At 40.1% G+C, this 15820-nt stretch overlaps 1 protein-coding gene across 6 annotated transcripts in view; it reads left to right on the plus strand.

The window, feature by feature from the left end:
* The window catches only part of Trappc9 (trafficking protein particle complex subunit 9), a 703342-nt gene that overhangs the window by 87032 nt on the left and 600490 nt on the right, over positions 1-15820 (plus strand). For all 6 annotated transcript variants that reach the window (XM_063231022.1, XM_063231023.1, XM_063231024.1 and 3 more), the window contains one exon: positions 7855-7998. In XM_063231022.1, coding sequence (XP_063087092.1) covers positions 7855-7998 — 144 coding nt within the window. The remainder of the gene's footprint in view (positions 1-7854; positions 7999-15820) is intronic.

The following is a 15820-nucleotide window of genomic DNA, read 5'->3' on the forward strand; positions in this document are numbered from 1 at the left end:
TTTGAATGGAATTTTTAATCTCCTGTTTATCTGTTTGAATCTGTTTTATGAATTCCATTTCTTTCCTATGATGAGTTTTCATGGTTTCCATTAATTTTCTAAGCTCCTATATTTTTTTGTTTATCTGTATCTGCTCTGGAGTCACTAATAACTAACTATGTCTTTCATTATGGTCATCATCTCTGTAGTTTTCTGAAAAATTATGTATGGTTTGATTTTTTTTTCTAGAGCCTCATTCATCGGCTTTGCAATCTCTGCTGTTACCACTTGAGAGAGTCTAGGTGTTTGGCTTTTGAATTGTTCCACCTCATTGTCCCTAAGTTGCCTTTTATGAGCTGCAAGTCTGCATGTTGTTTAAGTGCCTTCTCTGTGTCTTGTCTTGTCGTTTCTTTTTTAAGTTTAATTCCTGGGTTGATGCTTGAAAATTGCTTCTGATGAGTTGCCTCATTGCTAGTATTTAGAACTCTTCAAAAATGACTACTTCTCAGAGGTATCATTTAGGTACAGCTTGATTTTGGGTTTTGAGTCTGTTTGCATGATCCTATCTTTTCAATTGTTTTTATTTTCTTTCTTTCTTTCTTTCTTCTTTTTCTTCTTTTTCTTTTTGGTACCAGGGATTGAACTCATGACCTAATGCATGCCAGGTAGGTGCTTGTGCCACTAAACTAAATCCTGGCCTGTACCTTTTCAATTTATTGGGGATGAGCTCTTGCTGCCTATTTGATCTAGCTCCTTGTTCTTTGGTACTGGCCTGTAGTATGTTTTTATGACCCTTAGGTAGTCTCAGTCTTGGCATACCATAAACAACTGATCAGATCAGTTTTGTCTCTTTGGCTAAAGTGATAAAATCTGCAATTACAGTAGCATCAAGCACAGCCTTGAAAATGATAAACTGGAGTTACTTATTTGTCAACTTCAGCCATATGCACTAGGGTTGAGGACAAAGGAAGTTTCCCAAAGTTTGCATAATCTTCCTTTGTCCTCAATCCTAGATTTTAATCTTACACATTCTTCTTCTCCTCCTCCTTCTCCTTTCCTTCTCCTCTCTTTCTTCTCCTTCCCCTTCTTTTGCCCCTTTCCTCCTTCTCTTCCTCTTCTTCCTCTTCTTTTTATACTATTTCTCTGTTTTTCACCCTTCCTGCTTTTAAATTTTCACCCCAGATACCTGAAATAGTATCTCAGGTAAAAGAAGAAATGAAAAACATAATAGAAATGCTGCACATATTTAATGAACACATTAAAAATAGAATATCATAAGAAAATGAGGAAAAACTTGAATGAACAATAAAGGCAAGATTTAGAATGCATGAAACAGATTCAAAGAGATACCCAGGATATTAAAAACTCGATTGAAAACTGGCAAAACTGCTTGAAAGAAATGGAAGATAGACTTTCAGACTTTGAAGACAGGTTTGCAGCTTGTGATTGTAAAAGGAAAGATCTTTTAAAAATAACAAGGAACTACGAAATAACAATTGAACAGCTGCAAGAATATGCAAAGAAAAATAATTTAATAATGATAGGTTTCAGTGAAAAAGCAGAAGTCAACACAAATGACATAAAAAGACTATTCACAGAAGTAATAGCTGAGAACTTCCCAAGCATGGGAAAAGGACCTGACATATAGATAAGTGAGACATATAGGATTCCAACTAGCCATAACCAAAATAAATCTACACCCAGACATATAACAATCAAGATCCCAGAAATTTGGCACAAGAACAGAATATTAAAGGCTGTTAGAGACAAGAAACATATGTCCTGTAAATGAAAACCAATCAGAATCACAACTGACTTCTCAACACAAACCATCAAATTAAAAAGAGCTTGGAGTGACAATATTTCAAGTCATAAAAGAAAACAATTTGTAATTCATATCGATGTGCCCTGCAAAACTTTCAAAATTATTGGAGAAACAAGGTATTTCCCTGATAAAGAACAACTGAAGGAATTCATGACTACCAAGCCAATCCTACAAAGAATACTGAAGGGCGTTCTAGAAAGAGCTAAAAAATGACCATGGCTCCAGGAACTACAGTGGAGGGGGATCACCTACTGGGGCAAAGCAGTTAAATAGATGGGAAAAGTAGGGAGCCATTGGCAGACAAATAGCATGGCAGAGACGAGCCAGTGCATGTTGACTGTAACCACTGATGTAGATGACCTCAATTCACCAATAAAAAGAAACAGCAGAGTGGATCAGGAAACAAAATCCATCAATATGTGGCATATAAGAAATGTTTACTTTGGAAGGAAATTCATAGACTGAAAGTCAAAGGAGACAAAACAATACTACAGGTGACAGAGAATCAGAGAAAAGCAGGGTAACTTGCCCATCAACCACAGAATGCATAAGACATACGGGCCATTTTTATACTATGGAAAGCTACACCGCTGTAAAGAGGAATAACCTCAAGGCTCTTGTAGATAAATGGATGCAACTTGAGATCATGCTCAAGGGTGAAATGGTTCACCCTCACATGGGTAAACATTGTGTTGTCTCCCTAGTATAAAAAAACTGAAGGAGTTAGATCCAAAGTGTACAATAGATATTGTGAAAGTGATAGGGGAGGAGGTGTCTAAAAAGGGAAGGTGGTAGCCATTGCTAATTTCCTGTTATCTTGTTTTGAAGCCCTGTATCACTTCAATTGTTTTGATTTATTTTTATTGTTTTGTTTTGTTTTATTTTATTGTATCTGATGGTATAGGTAGCTACTTTGAAGAAACAACAGGCATTATGGTAGTCATTACTGATTTCCTGTCATCTTGTTTTGAAATCCAGTGTCATGTTCACTGTTTTGTTTTGATTGACTCTATTCTGTTTTGTTTGGTTTTATTGTCTTCCAAATACAAAAAATAAAAATAAGAACAAACAATCAAGAAAAAACAAAACTAAAACAAAAAGAAAAAAGAAAAAGAAGAAAGTAAGAAGGTGTCAGGGTATGGCTGTGGTAGGCAAAGTGGACAGACAGAGCACAGATCCATGTTGATTAATTCCAACAAGTCAGCTGTAGATTTTTGGTGGGGAAGTAATAGTTCCACTGAAGTTTAGGCTGATTTCTGGCTGGCCAGCTGGAACCTGAGTTGTTGAGGCTACAGCACTCTGTGTGCCACCTGCCTGTTTGAACTCGACTCCTTGACCTTTTGCCAACTTGAACTTGGCAGCTTTACCTGACACTGGCAGCCCTAGATGGAGCCAGCCTGCAGTTTCTAATTTATGAACTGAGTTGCTTCCTCTCTGAGATGGGTGCTAGCCAGTTGCCCTCTCATGGGGTGTCTGAATCTGAATAACTCATCAGCCGCTGCAGTCTGCTGAGTGTACTGCTCCAGTCCACCGATGCATTTCTCTGTGGAGGCCTCGGGTTGCCAGTAGTCACCATGTGTCTGTTGGTCTGAGCCCCCCCTCCAATGCATTGAGTCCTATTCAGGGAGAAAGCATTGTGTGCCACCTCCTTCTTCTTTATTGAAGTCTCTCTCTGGTCTCCCCATGGGATTCAATTCTCACTTCAGATTCTTCCTGGATTCCCAAGGATCCACTTTCCTCCTTTTCTTCATCATGTTGCTCTATTCCCGTGTCTGGACAACAAATCTCAGTGAGGCTGTTTCTCTGCTGTTCACCACTCTGCCATCTTTCTGGAAGTTGAAAATGTGTTTCAAAAGGTTTGTATGTGCCCTGTGCTTGGAATTCTCATTTGGCATGCTCCTGAGAGATGTCAGGAAAGATAAAAATTGCTTTTCAATTACTTTTTGTGGTGTTCTTTGAATATAACTCTAGACTTGCCTCAGGGTAAAGCAGGCCTCCTGGACTTTAGGTAAGTTATGCTTGGAGGTGCTGGGTTATCTGTCCTATCCATCCTAGCTGATCTGAGGTTTCCTGGAGGCGCTTCCTTCCTCCCACAGTGTACTTCCTCACCTGTCCAACTCCCCAGCCTCTTCAGGTTCCAGCTGAGGATTGCTTCTACCTAAATGCAACCTTTTCATTTCTCTCTTTCATTCAAACCTGTTGTTTTTTTTCTTAACACTTTTCGTAAGTTGTGAGTACCTTTAAAAACACTTGTAGTGATCACTTAGCACCCACTTTGCTCAGTTACCTGTCAGCCCAGTGAGAACAGAGGTCCCTTTGACCACGTTGCCCAGCTGGCCCTGGAGGTGTCCAAGGAAATACTTATAATGTTGGGGCACATCCTGTAAGCAGCTGTTTAGCAAAGTCATGGCCATTATTGAGTGGTATTTGTTTCTTCCTCTTAATTTGTAATTTTTTTTGAATAGAACATACTCCTTTTAAAAAATAAAATAAGTAGTATGTTTCCAAGTCCTTTCTACTAAACCTCTGTCTGATGAGAGAACATTCATTCATCATCATTTTCATGAAAGATGCCAGGAAACGAGAGTGAAGGAGTAAGATCAAATAAAGTAAAAATGGTAAATGTCAGCTATCTATTTTTTTTTTTTAACAAAATAAAAATCACTTCAGACTTCCATCCCCAGGACTACCCTGGACCACTTTCAGATAATTAAATAGAAATCTATTAAAATCCTGTACCTGTGAATAAAAGTTGGGTCCCCCCCCACCCCCCAGGTCCTGAATGTATTCTATGTTTTTTTGAAGTGGGCATTTTCACTAGCTCATTCTACAGAGGGCTGAGGTAGAAACACAGATGTGTGCTGTGTGTATATGCAGGCTTAAAGGGCTGCATATTGTCATTCTGATCTTATTTGTGTTTCTTTGTGTGAAGATTTGCAATTGTGCCTTTTGTTTAGGCTATTTCTGAATAAGAGATTCAATCTTCCCCAGGAACTCTCATGAAAGAGACTGGTATGGCAAATGGATTCGCTAAGTGGCAGTAGTTGATGTATATAATAAACCCCCAAATTGGTGAACTTTTTCGATTACAAGTGTTGAAAATTTTATCACTGAGTCATATGCTTCAAATCTGTGTTAAGGAAAAAAATTCGTATTTTATAGGAGGAGCACTTTGAGTCATGCAGAAATTATGACTTGCACAGTGTTTACTGTGGAGAAAATTTATACTCTGACTTACTCATAATCACCTGTGGTAGGAACTGGATCATTATCTATTTAAAAAAATCAGCAGAGTGATATTTGTCCAATTTCTGTGTGAGAACATTTTCTTGGTATGGTAGTGTTGAGATTAGCTAAAATTGGGTCTTTTTGAAGATATGACTCGGTTAGTCATGACATTGATTTCTTAATCCTTTAAGTCTCCTTTTCATTTTTGCATTTGGTCCCAGCTTTCTTTTGACCACAGGGCAGTACTGTGGAGATGTGCCTCACTTTCCTCCCTCTTACTACATGAAGTGCACTGCCATTTTGTATCCTAGGAGATTCCTGGGAGAGGAACTGACATGGTGTGTCCTATGGGGACATTTGTGCATATTTAGCACTTAGAATCTCAGTTATTGTGAAATACTCTAGATGCACAAAAATTAGAGAAGGGTGCATTGAGTCCATCACCCAGAATAAAGTGTTGCCAAGATTTTACTACTTTGGCTATATTTTTAGCCTTCCTTTTCCTTCATTTACTCTTTGATGAAGTATTTTGTAGCAAATTCCAGAAGCCATATTGTCTCAGTCTCACATACTTGAGTGTGTATGTTTGAGAACGAGAATTTTCTTTCATGAGACTTTCATCCTGACCTATATGCTTGCTAAGTGCCAACTATGCATCTGGCCTCCTACCAAGCCTTAAAGAGCCTTGGATGAAGAGAGTATATTCCTGGATCCTAAGGCAATGAAGGACTGATGAGAGAAACAAATGCATGCACTCAAGGGTGCCTCTCTGTGTCTGTCATGGACTGAATTTATGCATGGTGCAGTGTAGATACAGAGATGAAAGTGAGTGGTATCCATAAGCTAATAGGCAAACAACCAAGGTTAGGGAACAAGAAGGAATGATCTCTGCATATTGATGGTGGAACAAGATTCTTTCTTGATCTCTTCCATTGTCAGTTAATATTGATTGAGTACATAGTTCCATGCCAGCCTATGCTCTGGAGATAAAATAATAGATAGCACATACAGCCTTCAGATGCAGGAACTAATAACCTGGATAGGGATTTTGACAAATAAACAGGTAATTTTATCCAGTAAATACATCAGTAAAGATCTGATAAATAGAGGATTCATTCTTGATGAAATAGAACAGACTGGATCATTAATCATTTCACAGATAAGAGTCAGAGGTCCACATTGTATGTTAACTACATTACATTTATTGAATCATAATATTAGCAAAATTTGTGATAAATTGCTAAAGCACTTTAGCAGTTACTGGTTTTAGGTGTCACAGCTTTGTGACATGTCCTACTGTTCGTTTCCATTTCAGTGCTGTGTGCAGGCTATACCTCACATACCACCCTCTCACCTGCCTACTCCAGCTACTGTTGACATTCACTCTCACCTCCTGTTGCCGTTATTACCACAGTTGTGTTCTCACAGCTTTTGCAGGAATATGTACTCTCCAAGGGCATACTGCCTGGCTTTCACAAGAACCTGATTCCCATGTAGCAGGTCCTTTGTCCCCACTCGAGCTCCTACCTTGTGTTGGGTTCTTCAGTAGATCCTTGAGTGACCGGCTGTTGTAGCTATTGCCAATCTTCAGTGAGCACAGTTTTCTGTGAATCTGCCTGGATGCACCTGGGTATGTTTTTTCATGACCTGCATTTCAGATCAGCAGGAACAGTGAATTGCCAATCTGGCTGATTATAGTGTCATGGTGTGGGGGTGTTGAGAATTCAAATTTCCTGACTTTACTCCAGATGGGCTGAAATCAGAATCTGTGGTAAGAGGGCATGGAGTGGCTTTCTCTCTGTCTGTGTCTCTGTCTCTGTCTCTGTCTGTGTCTCTGTCTCTGTCTCCATCTGCGTCTCGGTCTCTCTCTCTCTCTGTCTGTCTCTCTCTCTCAACAGTGTATCATTTTGTAGTTCAGGTTGGCCTTGAATTGACTGGATAGCCTATGGTGTACTCAAACTCATGGTAACACTACTGCCTAAGCTTCCTGAGCTCTGGTGTCTGCCACCATCTCTAGCTGCAGCCATATTAACAGTCTCTAAAAGTGACTATGCCCACCTGCCCAGTGTGGTGACTGCTGCAGTGGAGGTCTCAAGGTCTCACTGTTGAGTATCTACTAGAGAAAGGAAACTCTGTGTAGCTGAATGAACCAGTGTTGTCTTTGAATCAGACCCCCTGAGTCTGAGGCTGTATTTGACGTCTTTTGCCCCTAGACTCATGACGCTGTGGATTCCTGTGACCACATTGTCTTCATCAAGGCTTTTAGGACAGAAGACATTTAGATAAGTAATTGTTGCCGAAAGGGAAGTGGGAGAGGTAACTCTAAACTTCTGTGATCCTGAAGAGATACTTTTCAATTGGCCAAATTTCCAACTTTAAGTTTCAAACATGCTAGGCTTTTTGGAAGGGAGAAATCTTGATAATCTCTTTATAGTGTTTAACATCCACTTTTCTACATTTTTCTTAGGCTTTAGAAAAATTATTCTTTTTAATTAAATATCTTTGGTTATTAGTAACAAAAGCACATGTCAGTGTTTTCTTGAGAAAATGTATATCTGGAATGTAAATGCATGCCATTGAAACTGATCTTTTATTCTAAGGTTTCTGGAACTACTTCAGTGGAATATTTATGTCTTTGCAGAAAAGAGAGAGTATAAGACATTTATAATGTATGAAAAATGTGCCCCTCTACAGAGTTCTTTTCTAGGATCGGTAAACACAGGGCAAATATGTTTCTGTAGCCCTGGAGTTTGAAAGCTGAGGCTTTTGTCTTTAAATCACTGACTGTATTTTCTGCATGGCCTTTGTGACTTTTGCTACAGGCACGCACAGAGGTTGGGCTGCCGTCCAGATGCGTCTACTCCATGAACTGGTCTACGCCTCCCGAAGAATGGGGAATCCCGCTCTGTCTGTGAGGCACCTGTCCTTCCTTCTGCAGACCATGCTGGACTTCCTTTCAGATCAGGGTAAGTGAGTTCAGACTTCAGTCCTAAAGGGCACACAAATGAGAGTGCTGTGGATGTGGTTCTATTTAAATTTCTTGTTCCCTGTCACATTTAGTAGTTCTGGTTTTCTGTGAAGAATTCTACTTGAGTTGGTTAGTACTTTTATGTTTGTTAGATGGTGATTTTCTAACTCCATTGTTCACTGTACATTTATTAGTTACCATTTTAATATAGAAAAGCTTTTACTTCTTCCCTCTTCTCTCCCTCCCTCCTTCTCTCTTTTCTTTTCTTCCACCTATGTTTTGTTTTTTCAGTGAGTTCTAATCTATTGATATCGTACAGCTCATCCTCTAGATTTGGCCAGTGGAAGTCTTTCAAGCTGGTACCTGTGCTCTTAGACATGTATCCTGTTGTTTTTAAAGCACTTCTTTATTTTGTGACTTATTTTAGGTTCATTTTGTACCTTCCCTGTCCCAGCTCTGAAATCTAAGGAGTTCTAGTTCTTTTCGCTAGAGAATGGCATTTAGAAACCAAGAGCTGAAAAAAAAAAAAAAAAAAAAAAAAAAAAAAAAAAGAAACCAAGAGCTGGACAATAAATGTTCATTACTGCTAGGGTTCATTACTTCTAGAATATTGTTGACTGTGAATTATTCTGATTTCTCAGGGACCCCGGTTTGGGTTGGGAAGGTGGTGTTGCTTACTGTTCTTTGTTGGTAGGCGAGTACCAGGCTTTGCAATACCTGTTTGTCTTCTCTTTAGTCTCCTGTTTGGATCCCTCCCTCTGCCTGCATTGGAAAATATATGGATGCCAAAGTATGACATGTATGTAGAGAAGAGCACAACTCCTAAGAACTCAGCTCAGTGAATTTTCATGAGGGCGACCCCATAACCAGCATCCTGATCAGAAATGAGATAACTGGCATCCCAGGAACCCTTATTGCCCTTCTGGTTATTGCTCCTCCTGGATACCCTCTGTCCTGGCTTCCAGAACCAAAGATGAGGTGTCCTTTGTTGCTCCCATGGGTTAGAAGCATCTCTGCACACATTGCAAAACTGTCTTCCTTCTGGGTTTCTCCCTGTGCCCCTGTGCCCATGCTGTACCTGGGTTTCATTTTTGGGTTTCAGTCACAGTCTATGGGTTTCAGTCCTGCCACTATTACTTCATTGTTTGTGAGACATCTCCCTGGGGTGCCCCCTCCGCAACCTAGCGGCTTCCCCTTCACACCTGCCTTTTTGCCCCAGTCGCCTGCCTATCCTATGTTTGTGTGGGGTGTTTGCTGGATTCTTTGGGAAACATCCTCTGCTATGGTGTGGAATGTGGAGAAGTTTATTAGAAAGGACTTGTGGAATCAACATCCACTAAAGGCGGAGGAAGATGCAAGATGAGATGGAGAAATGGGTCCTTGTGTGGTCTTTGCCAACCCTGTAGAGCTCTGACCTGGGACAACTCTGCAGTGTTGTCACATTCTGTTCCATTCTGTTCCAAGGGTCTGGATCTTCCCCTGTCACAGCCCAACCCCAGAATTGGATGTGCAGTCCCCTTGGGAAGGTTGTTTTTTAGCAGCTGGAGCATGAGACCTCTGCCAGCTCATGGGGTCTCTGATGGAAGGCCAGTTAGCAAGGTTTGTGCTGTGTGGTGAAGGGCTGGGTCTGTGTGCCCCTGTGGGATGGTGGATGCGCTTTTCCCAGCAAGGCTTGTGACCTTGGGTGAGGCTGCTCTGTCCAGTGAAGGCTGCTTCCTGAGAGGGCAGTAAGTACTCCAGCAGGTGGGGAGCTCCATAATGCACCCTGAAAGATGATCTGGGCAACACATCATTGTCCACTATGGCTGTTCAGTGGGGACTTTAGATGGCCTTTGACCTTTTTATATTTCTCTGGCTTTGCATCTGTCTCCTTGCCTGCTGCTTTCTCTGACTGCTCCCTTGCCTTGAGAGAAAGCAGCCTCTTCCCATCCTAGGATGGTGTGTGGCCTAGAGGCACTGATTCCTATGAATCATTAAGAATAGATCCTCAGAATTTGGTGATGCTTACCTTTAGAACAAATATGTGGCTGTCTGTGTGATTGCCTGTACACAAAAGGTAGAAGATTCCTGTCCTCATGTATTTGCTTCCTTCAAATGGGAAAGGAAAGGGCTTTAGTCATAGAGGAAAGGATTTCATTTCATAAAAAGCACAGCACTGATTTTTAGCAGGAGAAGAGTTGAGATTCCTGGCTTGCAGAACAGAGTTTCAAGTAACATCATTTTGACTAGATTCTTCCTGGGTGCTTCTCTCATCAGCCTGCATTCCTGTGTGTCCCCAAACCTCCTTCAAAGCAGATGATGGACACTTCACTCGTGGAGTAGCATGTAGGTCTCCCCATGCTGTTTTCACTGGGAAAGCCATCTTGTTGAGCCCACCAGAAGGAATACTGACATTCTTTAAAGAAAATGTTGATTCTTCCATGGATGTTTCCATATCCATCTCTCAGCAATGCTTTCTCTCCCGTGTAGCACCTATGGCTCTTCATCACTGATGTTCTTAAAATGCACATCACTCACTGTGACTGTGAGTCCCCTCGGTGTGGAGTAGCTGCTGTTGCATTCTTAGGATTTCTGATGACCCAGGCGAGTTCCTGCTATGGCAGTGGATGGCAGTGCAGCCTCTCCTTTACGTGTAGTATCTGCTTTCCCTTGATTTTGGCATTGTGTTTCAGTTGGATTTATCTTTACTTCCTGAAGCATTCAGCATTGAGCAACAAGATCACTGCAGATGCTGCCTAGATGAATAATTCACTCTTTGGGGCTTCTGTGAAGTCAGAGAACAGATAGATCTAGTTCCCAGAATGCCTAGTCTTTCTAGGTTGGGATTTAGAAGCATGGTGGTGGTGTGGGTAGGCTCTGTTCCTTACTTGCTCTGTTGATTTTTTGTTCTCCCTAATCCCCGAGGGTGCTTCTTACTTCCCCTTCATTCTGGGATTTTGTGAACTGACCTGTGACCCAGCAACTCTAAAGAGGCAGAGCCCGAGTACTGTCTCTTACCATTAGCCCTGTTCCTTTTAGCGATGGCCTATTCTATCTTGTTATGATGTCCTCATCTCACACACAGTTAAGCGTGTATAGTCTCATACACCTATAGATGGTGCTAACACAGACCGTGCTTCCTTTCCTTAAGCAGTTGATACTGCCATCTGTTGTTGCATTTGACATGTCCTGAGTTTTTCTCTTGGGGAACACAAAACTTCCTTTCATAGCAGGGTCTAGGTACCTTTCCTTGATCATATGACCCCCACCTCCAGACCTCAGCTTTCTCTAGGGAGCCTTTTACAAGCCACTGAAGATAGGGGACCCTACTTGGTGTGATTCTATAGCCAGTTGCATTTTGGACATTGCCCATCTTCTGTGCAGAAGTGTGTTGTACGTATTTCTGTTGGATATTACATTTCTTAAGGGCAGATACATGTTTTTCTCTCTGGTTGCTCCACAGGATATGTAGGGCATCAGAAGCATTTAGTGCTTTGTTAATTGGATGCACTTGAATGTGGGATATATAGGTGGGTGATCACTCAGACACATGTAGCTTTGTTCTTGCTTTACATACAGCTCTGAGTGGAGACTCATTATTTCCCTCTGCAGTGCCAATGGAATGGCCCCTGGGAAGAGCAGATCCCCAAGGGCACAGTGGAGCTCCATTCCTTGTCTCTGTTGTTCCTCCTTGTGCCAGTAGGGTCTGTGACTGTTGGCAAAGGACCTGCACCTGTGAGTGACAGAGAATGTTTGAGGGACTCGGGCTCAGTATCTTTCTTCAGGCGTGGACACACAGTCCTGGTGACCCAGCCACTGGTGGAGTCCACTGCATCTTACCAGTCTCCTTTGGACCCTTGTCTTCCCTCCTTTGATTATCCTATTTCCGTTTTAGGGTGTGTTTGCTTGTAAACCTATTCAATTTATTCCTCATCTGATCTTTCAACAAGAATGATAAGTATGTTACCTGTGGAATCAGACATTTTATAACAGATCATTTTAAGGCTTTGTTAAGATACATATGTAATATATTTAAACTATAATTGATTGTGGTCTATGACTCTATTAGATCAGTTGAGATAAAGAGAATTTTGGAGCGTCATATCTGGAAGTGGGTTGCTGGTCAAATGCTTTGTTTCCTTTGGTGGCCATAAGAGGTATTCTGTGGCCAAAGTTCTCTGTGATTTCTCTTCAGTGTACCCAGATACATAAGAATTCTGAACATAGTTTTTCTTTTTCTTACTCTTTTTGAGATCTATGAGATCAACTAAAAGACAAAATAAATTTACAGTGTTTGTGTTAGTCTTGTAGACTTTCCTTTTCCTGGTGCTATGAATTTGTTTAGAGGGTCTCTCTGTCTCCATGTGGACAATGATGGAACGTGCTAGACTCAGTGAGGTTTTATGTCAGCATCTCCTGGAAGGGAGCGGCTAGGAGAGGCGGGTTTGCTTCCTAGGTTTTGTTTCAGTGGATGGTTAATTCCTAGTTTGCATGCAAAGTGAGACCATGTGTTCTGTGTTGTTATTTCCACTAGACACAGGTAGTGTCTTTTTTTTTTTTTATTCCTGAAGAGCACATAATGTTAAGGTTCTCACTCAGCCTGAGACAGGGCTGCACTCTGGGTTGGACGGTGTGACAAAATCTGTTTGTCCATAAAATGCTGACAGTATCTCCTTGGTCACCGCAGGTCACAATAATCAGTGATTCAAAGGCAAATAGTTTAAAGGGAGCAAAGCTTGGGATGTTTGATACTGTGTGATACACAACTGTCCCCGAGAAGCTTGTGTGTTGTATTTGGTTAGCGGGAGTCTTGTAAGGAAAGGACAGCAGTTAGGAAAGCTGAGTGTCTTTCTACTCACTTTACCTCTAATCACTGTGACTTCAGACCAGTGATTAAGTCCTGCCTGTGCCTCCACGTTCCCATTTGAACAAGTAGGATATGGCATGTACATATGTTTATTTGTTTGTTTAGTAGTACTGAAGGTAGAGCCCAGGGCCTTTGCACCGAGCTGTTCCCTGAGCCTTATTTTAAAATTTTAACACAGGGTCATACCAAGTTGTCAGGGTTGAACTCAAAATTGCAGTCTTCCTGCCTCAGTCTCCTAGAGTGCTAAGATTACAAGCATGTTCCTCTACACCTGGCTATTTATTTATTTATTGTCTTTTTTTGAGACAAGGTCTTGCTGTGCAGTTTGGGTTGGCCTTGAACTCATTTTGTAGTCCAGGCTGGCCTCGAACTTGCAGCAATCCTCCTGCCTCAACCTCCTCAGTGCTGGGATTACAGGCATGTGCCACCACACCTGGCTCATTTGTTATTTTTAATGATAGATATTTTGATTTACTGGGTGACCTTCCCCCTGAAGAGCTCAGGGCACCACTCACAGACCTGATAATTATCATTTCTGAATGTGGCTATATTGAGATGAAGCCTGGAAACAAAGAGGAAGAAAGAAAGAGGACAGTGGCACTGCAAGAGTCTCCCTGCCTGGTCCCCTGTCACTGTGTTGGTTGCTTGGAGCAGCATGACTATCTGGGTCTTTCTTTGCTTGGGTCTAGGCAAGTGCTTCCTCTGACAAGGCTCTAAGCTCCAAAGGTGGAATTACTCACTTGAGGATTCATAGATTTTTCTTTTTCTTTTTTTTTTGTCTTTTTCATTTTTATTAGTACTGGGGATTGAACTCACGACTGCCTGCTTGCTTGCAAGGCAGGTGCTTATGCTGCTGAGCTAAATCCCCAGCCCTGATTTTTCTTTTTTTTTTTTAAATATCTTTTAAAAAATTTTTATTTAAAGAAAGAAAAAAACCAAAACAGTAAGAGTACAAGTAAGTAATACAGAATTAAAATAAAAATAGTAAGGAAATCACTAGTTAGATTATATTGAAATCACTAATAGATTAGTGATTAGAAATCACTAATAGATTATATTGTCATCTTAGCAATAGTTGTTCAAGTTACAAAATTAAAGCATACAAAGTGGACATTCAAACAGACTGCAAACAGTTGTGTTCAATGATCCAACAAAAACTTAATAATATGGTTATCTATCTTACACACCTAAACACACTTGCAGTTGTATCCTTTAGAGCACTTTCTATTCCCCTGTTTTTTACAATAACAATTATACATTTTGGGTTTTATTACTCCCACAGTTCTTATTACATTTTTTTTGGAAGACAGTAAAACCAAATGTGACAAAAGAAAGCAGAGTAGGTCAAAACAAAAGATGGACATAGTACATGATGTAAAAACAGAATACAAGGTAATCAACAATGGTTACCATAATTCCTCTTGCTATCTTAAAAAGAGTTGCCTATATCATCAGGTATAATAAAATTGAACAAAACACTACAGAATAAAACCAATAAAACCTAAACATTGGAGACATTACTGGACTTCAAAAGAAGATAATAGTCGAACCAGAATGGGCATCATAGTGAATCTTACTGCCTTCAAAGTAGTTGCCTATACCTCAAACTTGATAATATTGAACAAAACAGAATAGAGTAAAATCAGTCAAAACAAGATGATGAGAGCAATACAGGGCGTCAAATCAAGTTAGTAGGAAATAAAAAACATTATTATAATATATCCTGCTAATTTTAAAAAAATTTTTCCCTTAATTAAAAAATAAAAGAATAAATAAATAAAAAGGGGGAGATTGAGATAAAAGAGGACATAACAACATAACAATACAGGTCAGAACAGAATAATTTAAGCAACATAGTGTTTCACCACCCGATAACCCGACTTAATAGTAGTTACCATAGTGTCTCTTTCTTTGAAATACTTGAGTATAACTTTGTATACTATAGTATCAAACATATCAAGACAGTGTGAAACCATTCAAGAGGATGAAAGTATTACAAGGTATTTAGAATCAGCTAACAGAAAACGAACAATGGTTTCTATATTATCTCTTTGCCTATAAAAAATTTTGTTTATACTATCACATATAATAAAACCCAATAAGATACAACATGATAAAACCAATGGAAACAAGAACAACAGTTTAATGGGACTTCAAAACAAGATGATATTAAATCAGCACTAGCTATTATGATGACTTGTTTTCTTCAAAATAGCTGTTCATATCATCACAAACAATGAAATCAACAGCCCAGAATAAAACCATTCCAGTTAATGAGTGAAAACTTTATAAGCCTTCAAAGCCATATAATGGGGAATCATGATTACCACGTACTTTTATATATTTATATGTTTTCTTACACTCATTTCTTACACTAGGGAAACTTCAGTATTTATACATGTGAGTTTGATTTATTTCACTTATGAGTATGGTCTCAAGGTGCGCCCATTTACTTATAAATATCTCAATGGGATCCTTCTTTATAGCTGAGTAGTACTCCATTGTATAAAAATACCACAACTTTTTTATCCATTCCTCAGTTGATGGACACTTAGGTTGTTTCCAAGATATGGCTATTACAAATTGTGCTGCTATAAACATGGGTGCACATATATCACTGTGGTATGATGCTTTCAGTTCTTCTGGGAATATGCCTACAAGTGGAATAGATGGAACAAATGGGACTTCCAATCCCAGCTTTTTGAGAAATCTTCAGACTGACCTCCACAACAGTTGCACCAGTCTACACTCCCACAAACAGTGCAAGAGAGGTCCTTTTTCTTCACAGCCTCTCCAGTATTTGTTGTTGGTGGTTTTCTTGATCCTGGCCATTCTTTCCAGAGTGAGATGGAATCTCAGTGTGGTTTTAATTTGCATTTCTCTAATGAGTAGTGATGATGCACATTTTTTCATGTATTTATTTGCCATTTCTTCTTCTGAGAATTGTGTATTCATCTCAGATGCCCATTTTTGG

This window comes from Cavia porcellus, unplaced genomic scaffold (assembly GCF_034190915.1).
Source record: "Cavia porcellus strain 051 isolate PalLab524CR breed Dunkin Hartley unplaced genomic scaffold, mCavPor4.1 scaffold_19, whole genome shotgun sequence".
Taxonomy (NCBI): Eukaryota; Metazoa; Chordata; class Mammalia; order Rodentia; family Caviidae; genus Cavia; species Cavia porcellus.